The 19,855-nt window shown below is 37.4% G+C and overlaps 1 protein-coding gene across 22 annotated transcripts in view; it reads right to left on the reverse strand.

Moving 5' to 3' along the window:
• Positions 1-19,855, reverse strand: part of LOC100518053 (paramyosin) — a 121,092-nt gene that overhangs the window by 72,482 nt on the left and 28,755 nt on the right. Inside the window, exons 6-12 of one of the 22 annotated variants that reach the window (XM_021082063.1) lie at positions 18,787-18,807; positions 16,354-16,374; positions 14,019-14,039; positions 13,038-13,058; positions 11,894-11,914; positions 3,972-3,989; positions 3,309-3,335 (exon numbers count right to left, since the gene is read on the reverse strand). The exons of 19 other annotated variants lie outside the window; for them this stretch is intronic. In XM_021082063.1, coding sequence (XP_020937722.1) covers positions 3,309-3,335; positions 3,972-3,989; positions 11,894-11,914; positions 13,038-13,058; positions 14,019-14,039; positions 16,354-16,374; positions 18,787-18,807 — 150 coding nt within the window. Of the gene's footprint in view, positions 1-3,308; positions 3,336-3,971; positions 3,990-11,454; positions 11,915-13,037; positions 13,059-14,018; positions 14,040-16,353; positions 16,375-18,786; positions 18,808-19,855 lie in introns of those variants that run through there. 2 more of the 22 variants (XR_002341246.1, XR_002341247.1) reach the window with 2 other exon arrangements.

A 19,855-nucleotide genomic window follows, 5' to 3' on the forward strand; every position in this document is an offset into this window, starting at 1 on the left:
CCTCTAGCACACAAGGGTTTCCTCACCCACATTTGTGTCCTTACCCACATTGTTATTGTTTGTCTTTGTGATGATAGCCATTACAGCAGGTGTGAGGTGATCTCTTATTGTGCTTCATTATCTGGATGATCAAGGATGTTGAGTACCATTTCATATATTCCTTGCACATTTCATATCTTTCTTGGAGAAATGTTTATTCAGGGACTTTGTCCAATTTAAGTATCAAGTGTTTTTTGTTTGGTTGGTTTTTGTTTATTGTTTTCCCTTTTGGATGTTTGGTTTGCTATGGAGTTGTTTGAGCTCTTTATATGTATTCACATACTAATCCCTTATCGGATATGAGTTGCAATTTTGTATCCCAGTTTCTCAGATGCCTTTTCATTGTGCTGATTGTTTCCTTTGATGTACAGAAACTTTTTAGTTTGATGTAATCCCATTACTATTTTTGCTTTTGGTGTCAAATTCAAAAAATTACCACCAAGACCAATGTCAAAGAGCTTTCCTCTATCTTCTTCTTGTGATGCCAAAACTTATTTTTTAGTCTTTAATCCATTTGGGGTTGATTTGTAAGATAGATTTCCAATGTGTTTTTCTGCATGTGGTTATCCCATTTCCCCGATGCTGCTTATTGAAGAGCCCCTTGTGTATTTTTCACATCTTTATCAAAAAAAATTTAACTTCTTTATGGGTTTATTTCTGGGTTCTAGGTTATGCACTGTTGGTCTACGCTTTTGTTTATATGCCAGTATCATACAGTTTTGATTACTATAGTTTTAGAATGTAGTGTTAAATCAGGAAGCATGATGTTTCCTGCTTTATTCTTCTTTCTTGAGATTGCTTTGACTATTCAAGGTCCTTTGTGGTTCCATACAAATGTTAAGACTATGATTTCTCTTTATGTAAAAAATCCCATTGGAATTAAGATAGATACTCCCTTGAATCTGTAGATTACTTTAGGTTATATGGACATTTAACAAATTAATTCTTCCAACCCATGAATATGGGATATATATTTTATGTGTGTCTTTTTCAAATACTTTCATCAGTGTCATTATAGCCTTTAGTGTACAGATATTTCACATTCTTGGTTCATTTTATTCCTAAGTATTTTATTCTATTTGAGGCTATTTTAAGTGGCAGTGCTTTCTTAATTTCTCTTTTAGATAGTTTGTCATTAGGATACAGAAATGCCACTTATTTTATATGCTGATTTTGTTTCCTATAACTACTGAATTATTTATTTTTTAGCTCTAACAATGTTCTTATGAAAGCCCCATGGATTTCTACATATACTTTTATGTCATCTGAAAACAGACACAATTTTAAGCCTTCCTTTTTGATGGGATACCTTTCATTTTTTTTATTACCTTAATGCCCTGGCTAGGATTTTGAGTACAAACATACCTTGGCGATATTGCAGCTGCAGTTCCAGACCACCATAATATAGGAAATATTCAATAACATATGTCACATGAATGTTTGGTTCCCTAGTGCACATAAAAGTTTTGTTTCCACTATTCTACTGTCTAGTAAGTGCACAATAGAATTATGTCTAAAAATGTGCATATCTCAATTAAAAAATACTTTACTGCTGAAAAGTGCTAACCATCATCTGACAAGGCAGGGTTGCCACAGATGTTCGGTTTGTACAAAATGTGATATCTGCAAAACACAGTAGGATGAAATGCAGTAAAAAGAGGTATACCTGAACTATGTTGAGTGGAAGTTGCAGGAGTGGACACACATCCTTTCTGATCTTGGAGGAAAGCCTTTCAGCTTTTCTCTATTGAGATGCTAGCTGCGCTTGTTTGTATGACCAATATTATATTTATATTAGCCTATTGAGGTACATTCCTTCTTCATTGAATTTGCTGAGTTTTTTTTACTATACAATATGTATTTTTACACTAAATCCATATTTGCAAATATTCTCAACTCCATCATCCATCGGAAGAATGCAAATTAAACATGTGATAATGCTATGCATTCTCTAGAATATCTAAAATCAGATGCTGATAAGGCCAAGTTTTGGTGAACATGTGGAGTAACTGGAATTTTCATATCCTGCCAAGAGTGTACATCACTGTGAACATTTAGGAAATAAATTTGACAGATATTAAAATGGGCTGGTATGTTTTTAAGCCCTAACTGTTTGCCTCTATAGAGAGAAATTAGCGTGCTAACAAATTGACCCTCCTCGTAGAAGGTAACCATAAACTTTGGATGAAATATACGAAGCAACTACTGGAAGCCCTGGAGAGTGAACAAACGCAGACCAAATTTGTTGGCGAGTCAAACCGTGAAGCAAGTGACCAGCATAAATCAGGCTTCCTAATTGTTGTGTGCTTACCCTGAGGGCACCCAGTTAGCAATGCTGCATATAGTCTAATAGAAAGTCTCTTATTTTTGGATCTAGGGACCAGAGAAAGAACTAAGAACACAGGAGAATGAAAGAGGAATGCAGGAGAGGAGAACCAAAAAAGAGAACCCCAGAGCGACATACGAACTTGTCCTAAATCCCTTTGAATTTCAGCCATGAGCTTATGGGGATGACTTATAATAAAACCCAAACTGAGACCCAATTGTCAACCACCACAGGCATTGTAGTGCTTGCAGTTTGAGTTTAAACAAGTTAAGTGTCCGCTAAAGCAAATAATTCCATACTGTTTAAGAATATACAAAAGATTTCATGGAGTTCCCGTGGTGGCTCAGTTAACGAATCTGACTAGGAACCATGAGGTTGCAGATTCAATCCCTGGCCTCACTCAGTGGGTTAAGGATCCTTCGCTGCCATAAACTGTGGTGTAGGTTGCAGACGAGGCTCAGATCCCGCATTGCTGTGGCTCTGGCGTAGGCCAGCAGCTGTAGCTCCAATTGGACCCCTAGCCTGGGAACCTCCATATGCCGTGGGTGCTGTGCTAGAAAAGATGAAAAGATCAAAAAAAAAAAAAAAAGAGAATATATAAACGATTTCAGAGTTTCTGTGACATATAACATTCAAATAGTCCAGGTTACAGTCCAATATTATGTGATAAATGAAGCACCAGTAAAGCACCTTGACTGAGAAGGAATGTCTGCATATATTGCAAATATAAGACTAGTCAAAGAGCAATATTTTGGGATAATTCAATAGCGAATAAAAGTGGAAACCTACCGTTGTAAAGATAAGATTCAGATTTGACAGAAGAGCATGTAAAATATGCAGATGTTGGAGTTGAGAACTATAATCTTTGCAAGTGAAGGGAAAGGCACAAGTAACAGATGAAACCATGTTTAGGTATACAAGGAAATGCAATCATGGGACTTACCCTTTTCTTCTTCACGTTTATTGGTAACTAAAAGAAAGAAAGAAACAGTTCATTGAAAGGGAGGGCACAGTGTCAGAAAGGAGAAGGTCAAATCTTTCAAACACTTCCAAAGTTGTTTCTGAGAACTGTCTTCTGAGAATTAAAACTGCCAAGTTCAAAGACCACCTCACTTCAAAGGAAATGAGATTTCACTTTCGTATCCTTCCTAATGGCAAGGAGGCTAAGCTGCACATCGCAGAATGCAAGGCAGTAGAATTGGCACTCCCTCTGGTTTAAAGGATATGGAATGTGCCAATCACTGGTGTGTACTGGATCTCAAACCTTTCCCAGAATAAGAGGAAAAGACACACTCATGCACAAAAAGAGGTACTTCAAAAGAGAGAGAGAAAGCATAGGTTGACTAAAGCCACCACTGAACAATACTCTGTGTGCAGATGGACTTATATACAGCTTCAAACAAACATTAAATCCAAATATACTTAAAATGTATTCTCTTGAAATAAAAATTATCGTTTAAAAATAACATTACTTGGAATAAACACAGACACCCAGGAGAAAGACAAGACAAAGAAAAGCATACAGATTAAGCAATTTAGAACGTTAAGCCCGCGAGAAATCAGTCATATGAATGAGGTTTGAGTAACGAGATTTTAGAATACTTACCATTTCTTTCCTGAGGTACTTTAGAGAAATAAAATGGAAAGTTTAAGGTCAATGTCATAGAAATGAAACATCAAGAAAAACGTTTTCACAAAATTCATCTTTTAAATTAATAACTAACTCAACACACACACACACACACACACACACACATACACACATATGCACACACGACTCAATGTGGTTGAGAGCTCATTTTGTTAGGGGACTATTCTCCCAAAGGGAAATAGGATAAAAAGATAAATGTATTGTCTTAATTGAGAAAAATGACTACAATAACAGTTCTGAAGTTTAACTTTAAAATATGTTCCTTACCATTTTAGACATTTAGGGTGAATATTATTTTTATTAGCTCCAATAAGTTCTTCGGCAGTTACTAACTAGGTGGAGTCAACTTCATTATTGTAAAATGTTAAACGTACTAAGAAGACATGAACAATGAAATAACATCATGAAGCACTGTGTTACAGAAAACGCAGGGTTCATTTCCTGGATAATTCAATTCACACTTTTGTCAGCTGATGAATATATAGACCCCTATAATGTGACTTCTTATGGTTAGCAAAAAACCTAAGTGACTCATGTCTTAACAAAACCACATGGAAAAAGGATTTAATTACTACATGATAGTGGAATTGGTTGTAAAACAAACAACTGAGCACACATAAATGTCACACTTCAGAAGCTTGAAAATGGCAAAACTTTGAAATATATCATTAGTAAGCTTTAGACACAAAAGTAATGCCTGCCTGTATTGTATCGAGAAGAGAAATCATGGAAGAACTAATGCAGGACATTGAATGACAAATGCAGAAGGCAAACTTCTAATACTCACTTTAGTACCCCTCCTCTGTACAAAAATCCTAACAAAATCAGGGCACATCACTGGAGACATTAAAAAAATGAAACAAACCCTAGTGTTTACAGAGAAGAAAATGTATGCACTGACAAAGAAGAGCCGGAAAGGGATGGAATTTGGAAGAAGGGATGGGGAAAATTAATATGGTGTAGACCGTAGCCAAAACACTGGGGAGGGGAGAGGGGAAGGGTGAGCCAATGGGTGGCATTCACATAGAAAGACAGGAAATGTTAGCATTCCTTTAAAAGGTTGTGGGCCAAAGGCTGTCAGAAAAATTTACCAATTCTCCCCCCAAAATATGAGAAATAAAATGAAAACATCCATGTTAACACTTGTTAATATCAAAAGAAACAAAGAAAAAGGTAGTTCAATTTTATTGAATGTTTTGCATTTATAATAAATTTGCTAATGGTCAGATACAAACCCTAAATAGGAACACAATTATAAACCATGCAGATATACAAACACACACACACACACACACACATGCTCACACATCCACATTGTTCAAACCTTACTCCTGTTCAAGGCTCTTATCCAGAAATGGAGAGGAGCATTAACTGAGAAATTTATTGTATTTGTAGAGATATTTAGACTCTTAGTCCTAGAGTTTACTTTTAAAAATTTCTCAACTGACTTGTCATTAGTTTGGTTGTCATTTTCAGTTTGTACGATCCAAAAAGCTCTTTGGCTGCTGGTACACATGATCGGGGTTTGGGGAAGCCGTGGTCAGTAAACTGGACACAAACACTGAATCAGAAGATTAGAGACCATGTCTAGAGGTTACTCTTGGTTATGTACTGGATGTCTCTGTTCACATTTATATCAACTGAGGAATACTTGATCTTGTTTTTGTATTTCAACCCAAGCCTAAATGAAGATGTCCGAATTAAATCTCATGAAAAGGAGGGAAATAAAACATTCGACGCCACCAACGCGTGTTTAAATAGCAGGACAGGAACTTTTCTTGGACAGACACATTACACACCATCCACACTGAAAATGACAGCGCTTCAGAGGGATGTGATGACTAGCATTACTGTACAGGAAGAAAATGCCTGCAGATATTGCAGCAGCAGCACAAATCACAGAAATACCAATGCGGGAAAGTGAATAACAAAGGAACGTGCAGTATACCTTGAGAAGACAAAGAGCTGAGAAAGGAGTCATGTAAGAATGTTAGGATATGGTTTTTGAAAAAGATGGTGGTGAGTGTTCCTACTGAGGCACAGTGGAAAGGAACCCATCTAGTGTTCATCAGGGTATAGGTTTGATCCCTGGCCTTGCTCTCTGGGATAAGAATCCGGCATTAGGGTGAGCTGTGGTAATATTAACATTAATAATATGTAAATAAATAAATTTATAATAAATAAATAAAAAACAGAAAAAAGAAAAAGATGGAGATTTTGACTAATGACCAAAATACTGTATCAGATGGAACCATGGCTAGGGACACAGGAATACACATTAACGGGATTTGCTTGTTTTCTTTTCACATTTACTCATAAAAGTCAAAGGAGCAAATAAGTTCATGGCCAAGCAAGGAAAAATAACAGAATACACACAGCTTTGAAGGGTCAATGAATTGGCCAACTTCACTCAGCCCACTGGACATGCTATCTGATTTCTGTGGGTTTGGGGACATCTCATTGGCATAAATGTGGGCCCTAGAAATGGGCATATGATGGAAGTCCTAACTGGGCATGTGTCCTGGAAGAGAAACAGAATGGAACCCTCTGCCTTTTAACATAATGTCTTTATCTCTATGTGTGCCTATAACTTGTATCTGGAAAGCAGAAAAAAAAATGGTAATTTTTATGGGAAAGAATGATCTAGAATGGGAAAAGGAAGAATTGAAACAGACTTTAGATGGGGAGATGAGATGGCAAGAACTTTCCATCAGGAAGTTTATAATTAAATTTGTAGACATAAAGGTACCCATTCAAGGGAAGGGAAATACCAGCAAAAGCACAGAAATTAAGAATCTGGGAATGTTAAGACATCAAGGAGTCTGTTATGTTAAAGAGGTTGGTGAATAATGATTTTTAGAGTGCGTACCATTTCTTTCTTGAAGTTCTAAAAAGAAATAAAAATAAGATGGGAAGTTTAAGGTCAATACGGAAATGGAACACCAGAACAAAATTTATTGCAAAATTCATGTCTAAATTTATAACTATCTGAATGCCAGAACACACACAGACACACAGAGACACACAGACATAGACACACACACACACACACACACACACACACACACACACACACAGTGGATAAGAGCTCATTTTGTTAAAAAAAAAATATAAGACAAGATACCATCAAACTCCTCGAAGAGAACATAGGCAAAACATTCTCTGACATCAGTCTTACAAATGTTTTCTCAGGTCAGTGTCCCAAAGCAACAGAAATAAAAGCAGAAATAACCAATGGGACCTAATGAAACCGACAGGCTTTTGCACAGCAAAGGAAACAAAAAGACAACTTACAGAATGGGAGAAAATAGTTTCAAATGATGCAACTGATAAGGGCTTCATCTCTAAAATATACGAGCAACTTACACAACTCAACAGCCAAAAAAGCCAACAACCCAGTGGATAAATGGGCCAAAGACCTGACTAGACATTTCTCCAAGGAAGATGTACAGATGGCCAACAAGCATATGGAAAAATGCTCAACATCCCTGATTATTAGAGAAATGCAAATCAAAACTACCATGAGATATCACCTCACACCAGTCGGAATGGCCATCATTAAAAAGTTCACAGAGAGTTCCCGCCGTGGCACAGTGGTTAACGAATCCTAGGAACCATGAGGTTGCAGGTTCAGTCCCTGCCCTTGCTCAGTGGGTTAATGATCCGGCGTTGCCCTGAGCTGAGGTGTAGGTTGCAGACGCAGCTCGGATCCTGCGTTGCTGTGGCTCTGGCGTAGGCCGGCGGCTACAGCTCCAATTCGACCCCTAGCCTGGGAACCTCCATATGCCGCAGGAGTGGCCCAAGAAATGGCAAAAAAAAAAAAAGAAAAAAAAAAGGCAAAAAAAAAAAGTCCACAAATTACAAGTGCTGGAGGGGGTGTGGAGAAAAGGGAACCCTCCTGTACTCTTGGTGGGAATGTGAGCTGATACAACCACTATGGAGAACAGTATGGAGGTACCTTAGAAAACTATACATAGGACTACCATATGACCCAGCAACCCCACTCTTGGGCATATATCCAGGCAAAACTTTCCTTCAAAAAGACACATGCACCTGCATGTTCATTGCAGCTCTATTCACAATAGCCAAGACATGGAAACAACCCAAATGTCCATTGACAGATGATTGGATTAGGAAGATGTGGTGTGTATATATACACAATGGAATACCACTCAGCCATAAAAATAACGAAATAATGCCATTTGCAGCAACATGGATGGAACTAAAGACTCTCATACTGAGTGAAGTATGTCAGAAAGAGAAAGACAAAAACCGTATTATATCACTTATATTTGGAATCTAATATACGGCACGAATGAACGTTTCCACAGAAAAGAAAATCATGGACTTGCAGGATAGACTTGTGGTTGTCAAGTGGGACGGGGAGGGAGTGGGATGGACTGGGAGCTTGAGGTTAATAGATAGAGACATTGCCTTCGGAATGGATTAGCAATGAGATCCTGCTGTGTAGCACTGGGAACTCAGTCTAGTCACTTATGATGGAGCATGATGATGTGAGAAAAAAGAATGTATACAGGTATGTGTAACGGGTCACCATGCTGTACAGTAGAAAAAAAAATAAAAGGTAAGAACTAAAAAAAAAAAAAAAAAAAAAAAAAAGATTGTACTCCCAAAAGACTATAGGGGTAAAATATAAAAATATTCCCTTATTGGGGAAAAGTCTTAAAATAATAGCTCCAAGTTTACTTTAAAAAAATAAACTTTCCTATTTTGGCAATGGTAGTGCCATAATTATTCCATTTCTTAGTTCTAATAAGTTCCTTGGCTGTTACTTAATGGTCGAGGTCGACTTCATTACTTTTTTAAAACCCAAAATTTCTTAAGCCATTACAACAATTAACATCTTGAAACAGTGCTGTAGAGAAAATGCAGGGTTTGTTTCCTGGATGAATCTGTTCACATTTTGTTAAATGATGAATGCCTAAAATCCTACAATGCAAATTTCTATCTTAAGCCAAGCCTAAGTGGAGCAGGTCTTGTTGAAATCATATGACAAGAAGGTATTACAGTCCTAAAAGCCTGGGAGAGTGTTTGTAAATCAAACAAGTCAGCCCACATTGAAGAAAACTCACACCTCAGAAGGTTGGAAATGTATTATTACTCACATTTAATGGACACAAAAACTAAGTCTGCCTAGATGGACCAAAAAGAGAAATCCCAGAAGTGCTAATAGTGAGGAGTTTCCACTGCGGCACAGTGGGATCAGTGGCATCTCTAGAGTGCTGAGATATGAGGTTCATTCCTGGGCCAGGCACAGGGGGTTAAGGATCTGGCCTTGCCACCACTGTGGTGTAGGTTGCAACGGCAGCTTGGAGCTGATCTCTGCACCAGGAACTCCATACACCATGGGGTGGAGAAAAAAAGAAAAAAAAGAAAAAGAAGTACAAATGGTGGAAGTTGAATAACCATGCTGGGTTCACAGTGAAATACCTTATGAGACATATCATTTTCCTTTTCACACCAATCACTCAATGGAAGGAAGAAAACTCCAATTCATTCCAGGTAATAAGAGGACCATGTTAGGACGGGAGGAGGTCAAAACACTTCCTTTGCTTTCTCTTGAGTTCAAACTGACTGACTGTTATGAGAATTTAAAACATAAGCACCAAAGTCCATCTCACTGAGGAGAATGAGTGTAGTTTTAAGAGTCTGAGACTGGAAACAGCCCCCCAAGAGGAGGTAGAATGGGAGTTCCTCTGGGTTAGTGAATATCAATCACTGGGCTTGTGCTGGCCCAGGATGTGCCTTTTTTTGCCTCACATTTACCAATAAGGCAAAAGAACTAAGAAACAATTCACTCAAAAATGTGGGTAACATGTCAGGAAGGGAGGAGGACGAAATTTTCAAACCCTGACATAGTTTTCTCTTCTGGGTTCAAACTGACACACATTTCTGAGAACTGGAATCATGAGATTCAAAGTCCATCTCACCAATTAGAGGGTGATATTATTGTACTTCCATGTATGCCTGGGTGCAAAAGGGAGTAAGAAACTGAGAATGACACCATGCAAAATTTAGTATAACACTACCTATGGAAGAAAAGACTTTACAATCATTGGTCTTCCTTTGGGTCTATGACTTTTTCAGAAGAGAAAACTTACATGAACATATATGATATACAAGAGATATATTTTAAAATAGTATAGTATTTAATAATTACTTAAATGATAATATAAAATACTCTTAAAACCTACAGTAAAGGGGCCCTGCTCTGCATATGGGTTACTATAGCAGTAGCCACTTTAGCCTCTTGCAAACTTCAAAGCAATATATTGCTAAACTCCCTTTCCCCTGAGACAAAAGTGTCAATGAAAATATCAAGAGCATAGATGAGGTAAAACTTTTGGTTTTGAATTAGTGCTTTCTGAACAAATCTTTTAAGTTTCCACAGAAAATCACTTCTCATTTCACTAACATAACATTTTCTTAATGAGAGATATGTTATCAGACAACCCTCTGTTAGCAGGTGAACATACTGCAGAGAAAGTCTGCAGTTTGCAGAACTAATGATTTTGAAATAAAAAAAAAAAAAAAAAAGGCCACACCATAGTAGGTAAAAAGAAAAAACAAAACAAAACAAAACAAAATACCTTGATAACTAGCACTATTGGGTCGTATGATCAATGTGAATGTGAGAGGTTTGACTTAGAGCTCACACTTGACCGGGGAATGACATCTGAAATTTTAGTCTTTGAAAGAGCAGAAGGTGGAAGACATTTATTTAGCAGATTTGGAGCTTTCCACCCAAAGAGGTTGTGGGTCAGTGTCAGTTGCATAATTACTGTCCCTTGAATTTGAAATGTCACAGACATTCTACATCTCTGGTGATTCGCAAGAAAATATATAGAGAATTGAAGGGAGGTAGTGATCAGCCTAACACTGCTATCCCTCCAAAAGTCATAATTAAAGCAGGGCAATTCTCTGGAGACATAAAAGGTGTTTTTTGTTGTTCGTTTTTCCACCTATGTTTAAAGAGAAGAAAAGGCATGTAAAGGAAAACAAGTATTAGGAAGGGATGGAATTAGGCAAAAGAGAGGGAAGAAATTAATATGGGAGTAGTCGTATTCAAAATCTTTCTTCCTTCCTTCCCTCCCTCCCTCCTTTCTTTCTTCCTTCCCTCCCTCCCTCCCTTCTTTCTTTCTTTCTTTCTTTCTTTCTTTCTTTCTTTCTTTCTTTCTTTCTTTCTTTCTTTCTTTCTTTCTTTCTTTCTTTCTTTTTCTTTCTCTTTCTTTCTTTTTCTTTCTTTCTTTCTTACTTTCTTACTTTCTTTCTTTCTCTCTCTCTTTCTTCCTTTCCTCCCTCCCTCCCTCCCTCTTTCTTTCTTTCCTTCCTTCCTTCCTTCCTTTCTTCCTTCCCTCCTTTGTTTGTTTCGTTCTTTCTTTCTTTCTTTCTTTCTTTCTTTCTTTCTTTCTTTCTCTCTTTCTTTCCTTCTTTCTTTCTTTCCTTCTTTCTTTCTTTCCTTCTTTCTTTCTTGTCTTTTTTCCTTTTTAGGGCTGCGCCTGTGGCATATGAAGGTCCCCAGGCTAGGGGGTCGAATAGTAGCTGTTGCTGCTGGCCTATGCCAGAGCCAAAGCAACCGCCAGATCCCAGCCATGTCTGTGACCTACAGCACAGCTCATGGCAACCCCGGATTCTTAACCCACCGAGAAAGGCCAGGGATCGAACCTGCAACCTCATGGTTCTGAGTCGGATTCGTTTCGGCTCAGATGGGAACTTTTATTTTTTTCTTCATATTCAAAAATCTTAAATATGGAAGAAAGGAAGGATGAGCTAATGGATGGCATAGAGAAAGAAAGGCAGGGAATGTTAGCAGTTGTTTAAAAGGTTATGGGGCAAAGGGTGTAAGAAACACTTACCAAATATTTTTTCAGGAACATCTGAAAAATAAAAAAAGAGGTCCATGTAAATAACATATCAGGGTGTTAGGAGGACACAGTTTTCAAACCCTTCCATAGGTTATTTTGAGGAGTCCTAACTGACGAATATTTCTGAGCATCAGAACCATGAGATTCAAGGGACATCTCAGCAATCAGAGGATAATATTGTTGTACTTTCATGGATGCCTGGTTGCCAAAGAGTGAAAATGAACCAGGCAAAGCAGAAAACAAACACAAACTAACTCACAAGAGAGGTACTTGACAATTGAAAATTTCCCGGGAGATAAAATTCATCTACAAGCATTAAAGAAATTTAGGCTTCCAAGATGATTAATGTGTCGTGCAAAATCCAAAAAAAAAAAAAAAAAAAAAAAAAGAAAGAAAGAAAGAAAGGTGATTACTATTGTTGGAAGAAACAATTCCAAGAAAAATACAGGAACTATTTTTATACCTGGGAGTTACCCCCCAAAGAAGTAACATGTCAGGAAAGAAGGAAGATAAAATTTTCAAACACTGCCATAGTTTTCTATGGGGTCCCAATCAACACACATTTCTGAATAAAGGAACCGTGTGATTCAAAGGCCATTTCACCAATTAGAGGGAAAAGTGTTGTATTTCTGCGTGTCTGTGTTCTAAAAGAATGACTTTGAAAATGATGTCATGCAAAGAGGTATTATAGCCTGTCTTTAGCCATGAAAGTCGCATCAATCACTGGTCTTGCCTTAGGCCATTGTCCTTTTTGAGAATACACAGACAACGAGCAGAGACTCATTCACAAGGGAGGTACATGAAAGGACGTAAAGAAGGACAGAGTAAAGACGCTCATCTCTCCACAGATCTGCTTCTAACAGTAGTCATTTCAATCCTGCCAAATACATTAATGTGATATATGTCCAAAATGAATTATCTTTTATTATATTGGAATATGTAAGCTTTGAAAGAGCAGAAAAGGGAAGAACATGGAAGAAGTCCGTAAGCAAAATATCTCGCTAGAATAGTAGAGATCTGGAAGAGGGCGAGCCAATGATGACCTGCTCACTAAAAGCTGGGATGTATTTACGACATCAGGAAAGCTGACATTTTACAGTGTTTGGGGAGTAAAGGGATATAAAAGAGCCTTTACCATCCTTTTTCTGATGTTCATCTGTAAAATAAAATGAAAAGCCAAGGTAAATTTCATTGGAAAGAAACATAAATGAAATTCAGATTTATTGTAAGATCTGCCCATAAAATTAAATTATCAAGATGCAGACAGATACAAACACACACACACTTACACACATAAACAAATACGTGCACACATTCCATGTCTGAAAGCTCCCTTTTGAGAACTGAATAGTGTGCGATAAATGAAGGGGGGAAAACAAATACATGTTCTTAATGAGAAAACGAGAAATACTATTTCTGGTTATGGACCTGATAAATTTGTTCATGATTTCTTTTGAAAGTATGTAGTCTTTTACTCCTCAGTTTTTTATGGTTATAACTCATCTGACTTCTCCTAAATACATTCTTTGTTCCTAGAGTGGTAGCGTTGGTATATTAACTCACCAGACACTGAATTACAGAATCCTGAACTACTGCTTTTATAGGACATTCAAGTCAGTTCAGGTCAGGTTGATGGGTGCCTCTATTCACATCATTTTCTTGGTTAATTAACGTGTATTCGTATTTTATGGAAGTTTAATTTTTAACTTTACCTCAATGATGCTTACTTTCACAAAGTCAGATGAAAAGAAAAGAAGTGAACTATTAATTGGCAGTTTATGGGCTTCTCAGTCAAATGAGTGCAACCATCTTGGACAAAGAACTTAAAAATAGCAAAATTTTACAAGTTAGTTATCATTAGAATATATTTGAGAAAAAGGAAATTTCTATATGAGTAGCAAGGCTAGAATAAATCAAAGGAAAATAGGGCATTGAATAACATATGAAGATGATAAATTTTAGCTAAAATAACAATGAAGAAATGAAAAAATTATGATGTGACATTATATGTGTAGGTTGGAGTTGAGAAAGATGATCATGGAGCATCAAAGACAAATGATATAGAAACAGAAGAAACGTGACAAAATACAAGGTGTAAAGTATTAAAGGGACTTGCCATTATTCTGTTCACCCTTAGCTGAAAAATAAAAAGAAGAAATAGCCATTTAAAATACAAATGAAGGCACAATATCCGGAAGAGAAGAGGCCAATAATTTGAAACCCTACCATTGTTCACTTTTTCCTTAAACTTGAACCACATTCCTAAGACTTGGAATCAAAGGTTGCAAATGCCAGGTAGCCCATGAAAGGCAATGTTGTTTTATACTCCCATACTTTTGTGCACAAGGAGTTAAGATAGGAAAGGAAATAATGACAGAACATAGAGCAGACCTTCCTCTGATATAAGCCACGACAATCATTGATCTTGCATCGGGCCTTCCTGCTCTTTCACCATAAAAGACCAAGTTGCTCACATATATGGGACAAGCATCTAAAATGTAATGGAAAAGTGTACAGAAAAGTACCCCTCTGTCACAAACTGTATCTGCTGCCATAGTCCTATGAAGTCTATTTCATGTGCTGACAAAATGTGTTCCTAAATTCCATTCAATCTGTAAACCAAAATGTGATTGAAAATATAATTACACAAAACGGAGGTTAAACGTTGACCTTGAAGAAGATGGTGATCGAGCACAGAAGACTAAGATACAAAGCAGATGAAACTGTGAAATTACACAGAAAAAATGACCACATAATTTGCCCTTTTGCCTAACATTTCCGATAAAGTCAGAGGAAGAAATGAAAAATTCACCCCCAAAGAAGTAAGATGTCAGGAATGGAGGAAGGTAAAGTTTTCAAACACTGCCATAGTTTTCTGTGGGGTCCTAACTGAGGCACGTTTCTGAGTATTGGAACCATGAGACCTAAAGTCCTTTTCACCAAGTGGAGGGAAACGTGTTACTTCCATACATGCCTGTGTTCCAAGAAGAATAATGTCAAAATGATACCAGACAAAGAGGTAATACAGCCTCCCTTCAGCCATAAAAGTTACGTCAATCATCGGTCTTGCCTTAGGCCATGTCCTTTTAGAGAATAAATAGACAATGAACAAAAACTCATTCACGAGAGGTACATTAAAAAAACTGAGAAGAACAAAGACTCATCTCTTCACAAATATACCTCCTACAGAAGCCATTTAAATCCCGCCAAATATATTAATTTGATACCTTTCTGAATTGAATTATCCTTGAAACAGAAATTTTCACTGATAGAATTCCTGGCATGGCTCAGTGGTTATCAAGCCTGCTAGCATCCATGAGGACGCGGGTTTGATCCCTGGCCTCGCTCAGTGGGATAAGGATCTGGTGTTGCAGTGAGCTGTATAGATCCCAGACATGGCTTGGATCATGTGTTGCTGTGGCTGTGGCATAGGCTGGTGGCTTCAGCTCCAATTCAGCGCCTAGCCTGGGAACCTCCAATATTTCGCAGGTGCGGCCCTAAAAAAAAAAAAAAAAAAAAGACCAAAGACAGAAAAAACACTATCACTGATAATTATGATTAAAAGACATTAACATTATAAAAATTTTATGCTATCTTAGGAAAAAAATTCTCGATAACTTCTTAGGGCAAAGGTTTCTCTAGGTTTCACATCAAAAACTGAGAATTGAAAGAACAATTGAACAGTTCTTGAGATTTAGAATTCTTCTACAATTGTTAAACAGAATTCAGGCCACCAAGGTGATCATTCTGTCATTCACAATGTAAAGCAAAAGACAACAACAACAGCAAATTTCCACAGTTAGAAATAAAATTCCAAAATTAATATTGGAAATATTCTTCTAGCTTGGAGTGCTTGAATTTGGTTTTCAGGCACAGTTGGAAAAATGCTCCTCAAGTTTCTGGATGAGAGAAAAAGCAGAATTTATAAAGGCTTTGAAGGGACAATGAAGAGTCATACTTCAGGTAGGCTGCTGGGCATTTTCTCTCACCTCTGCAGATTTCAGCAAGTCCCACTGGCATAAATGTGGACCCTTGAAATTGGAATGTCACAGGGTCCTAACTTGGGGTGTGTCCTGGATGGTAAACAGGATGGAACCTACTGCCTTTCAACTTAATGTCCTTCAACTCATGGACTTTTTAATGAGCCTGAAACCATTCTCTAAAAAAACATAAAAGTGCTATTATTGATAGTGAAGAAATAATAGAAAGAGCAGAGTTGGATGTGGATTTGAGGCTGGAAAGCTTCATGGAAAGAACTTTCTATGGGGAATTCTATAACAAAACTTTCTATGGGGAATTCTATAACAAAAAATTGCAAGTGGAAAGATACACATTCCAGAAAAAGACGAGACAAAGAAAAGCAGGTTGATTAAGAGATTTGGAATGTCAAAACCTCAAGAAATCAGTTGTGTAAAAAGGATTAGTGAGTAACAACTTTTTAGAACACTTACCCTTTTTTCCCTGAGGTTTTTCTGAAAAATAAAGTGAAAAGTTTAAGGTCAATATCATGGAAATGGAACAACAGGAAACACAAGTTCTTACACAATTCATATATAAATTTATAACTAGCTGAATAATGATACACACACACACACACACACACACACACACACACAGAGTGGATGACATTTTATTTTGTCAAGAGAGCATTCTCCTGAAGGAGAATAAGAGTAAAAAATAAACGTCATCTTAACTAGGGACAAACTATTCAAGTAATAGTTCCAAATGTTACATTTTAAAAATGTTCTTTACCTATTTTGCCATAACTACTGCTTTATTACTAGGATTATGAGCTCTGATAATAGATGGAGTCAACATCTCTACTGTAATAGCTAAGATGTCTCAAGATGCTCTAACTATTGCATTGACATCTTTGGCCAGTGTTGCAGAGGAAATGCAGGGTTTGTTCCCTGGATAGTTCTATTCACACTTTTGTCTACTGGTGAACACATAAACTTTTGTGATGCAAATTTCTATGTTAGATAATGCCTAAGGGAAGCCCTTCTTAATGAAATCACCTGAAAAACGGGATTTCAGTCCTAAATGAGAGTGAAAGTGGTTGTAAATCAAACAGCTGAGCATATTTGGAAAAAACCTCGTACTGCAGAAGCTTGAAAATGGCAGAACTTTGCAATGTGTAATTACTAATGTTAGTGACATTTAGCTGACACAAAGAAATGTCTGCCTAGATTGTATCGAGAAGAGAAATCACAGAAGCAGGAATGGAAGTAAACAGAATAACCAATGCAGAAGGCAACTTTGATCTGCAATGACTAAATAACAAGAAAAATCATGTAAGTTTTATGTCTGCAGGTGTTGGGGTAGATGGGAACTGCGTGTTGAAGACAAAGTTATGGGAATCGTATGAAACCTGCTTAGGTACAAAGTGATATAAGTTGTGAGATATACCTTTTGCTTTAACTAATCAGTCAAATAAAATGAAGGAAACACCTATCCACTAAAAACAAGAGGTCAATGGCAGGAAGAGAAGAGGTCAAAAATTTCAAGTTCAAGTGGCCCTCCACTGAGGAGAATCTAAATCATGAGGTTCAATGTCCAAGTAAGTAATGGGAAGTAGTGCAGGTTTAAGTCCATACTTTCTGGTTCCCACATGAATGTAAGACTGGAAATGGCCTCATCAGAGGAAGTAGAATAGGAGTTCCTCCTGATTAAGCATTTTCAGGCATTGGGCTTGTGTTGGGCCGCCTACCTTTTTCAGAATAAAAATGTTCCATGAGCAGATATACTAGAGATGTATTTAATAAGGGATGATGGAGTTCCCTGGTGGCTCTGCAGGTTAAGGACCTGGTGTTGTCACAGCTGTGGCTCAGGTCCTGGTGTGGCTTGGGTTTGATCCCTGGCCCTGAAACTTCTGCATGCTGTGGGTGTGGCCAGAAAAAGAGTGATGAGGAAACATACAGTAAAGAGTAAACCCTCCTCTACACATGGGTTAATGGAGACTTAGGCACTCTTAGCTTCCTACAAAGTGTAAAGAGATAGATGGCTAAATGCAATTTCTCCAAAATAAAAATGTAAATGAAAGCATGTCAAGAGTATAGGGGTTGGAAAAACCTAGTGTTTGACTTAGCATTTTCTGTAAAAACTCGTTACAGTTTGCCAAGCAATACCACTCTTCATTTCACTAACATAACATTTCATTAATGAGAGATCTGTTATCACATGACCTTCCCTGGACAGATGATATCCTTCTAAACACAGTAAGAACATTTGCAGGTTGCAGAATGAGTAATTTTGAAAGCTAAGATGCCACACTATTTTAGGTAAACTATTTATATACCTCGGAACAACTGATTAATAAGATCAAGGTTTGTGGGAGAGTTAGCTTAGAGCTCACTCCATTCTTGGCCAGTGGATGACAGGAGAAAATGAGCCTTTGACTGAGCAGAAGGTAGAGAAACTTCATTCAGCAAATGTGGAGTTTGCTTTCCACTTCAAGTTTGGGCCAGTATCAGTTGCATGGTTATTGTCCCTTGAACTTGAAAAGTGACAATGATTCTACCTCAGTGGTCATTTATCAGAAAACGTACACAGGATGGAAGAGGTGTGCTGATGAGCCTAATATCTCTTGTTTTTTACATTACATGTAAAGTCACAGTCAAATCAACAAGTCTCTGGAGATGTATAAATGAGGGAAATAAATCTAATGTTTATAGGAAAGAAAAGATACTCCATGAAAATCAAGGTGTAGGAAGGCACAGAATGGGGAAAACCAAACAGAAGATATTAAAATGGGAGTAGGTCCATATCAGAAAATTGGAGGGCAAAGAAGGGAAAGAGAAGCAGTGGAAGTCATGCAGATAGAAATGCAGGGAACATTAGAATCATTTCAAGGTTATGAGGCAAAGAATGTCAGAAAACTTTACCAAATAGTTTCCGACGTTCCGCTGAAAAATAAAATGAGAAGGTCAATGTAAACCTCAAAAAACAAAGATAATTCACTCTTACTAAAAATTTGCATTTAAAGTACATCTCATTCATAGTCTGGTACACACAAACACAAAACAGTAACACACATACGGAACCATTTGTATACGGGAGCACTCAGACCCGCGGAGTCACACACACATGCTAAGCCATTCAGAGTGACCAAATAGTCACTTTTGCTAAGAACCATTTCCAGAAATGGAGAGGGGCATAACCTGAGTCAGTTTACTACATCCAGAAAGGATTTTAGAAATGTTAGTTCTGGGGGTAATTTTTTTCATAAAGTTAGTAATCACCTTTTGTCAGTAGTTAGGCTTTCACTCTTCAGTTTGTATGATTAAGTGAGGTATTTGGCTTTCAGTGGGGAAACTAAAGTGTACAAACTAGAAATGCTGGATAGGGTGTGGAGAAAGGGGGACCCTCTTACACTGTGGGTGGGAATGTAAATTTGTGCAACCACTATGGAGAACTATGCATAGAACTACCATATGACCCAGCAACCCCACTCTTGGGCATGTATCCGGACAGAACTTTCCTTGAAAAAGACACATGCACCTGCATGTTCACTGCACCACTATTCACAACAGCCAAGACATGGAAACAACCTAAATGTATATTGATAGATGATTGGATTAAGAAGAAGTGGTGTATATATACACACCGGAATACTACTGAACCATAAAAAAGAACAAAAGAATGCCATTTGCAGCAACATGGATGGACCTAGAGGTTATCATACTAGTGAAGCAAGCCATACAGGGAAAGACAAGTATTAAATAACATATATATGGAATCTAAAAAAGTAATACAAATGAATTAATTTTCAAAACAGATACAGACACACAGACATGGAAAACAAACTTAAGGCCACGAAAGGGGAAAAAAGATGGGAGAGGGATCATTAGAAATAGGGAATTAGCAGATACACTGTGCTACGTATAAAATAGATAAGCAATGAGGATTTCCTGTATAACATGGGGAAGTATATTCAATGTCTTGAAATAACCT

Source organism: Sus scrofa, unplaced genomic scaffold, assembly GCF_000003025.6.
Source record: "Sus scrofa isolate TJ Tabasco breed Duroc unplaced genomic scaffold, Sscrofa11.1 Contig437, whole genome shotgun sequence".
NCBI lineage: Eukaryota > Metazoa > Chordata > Mammalia > Artiodactyla > Suidae > Sus > Sus scrofa.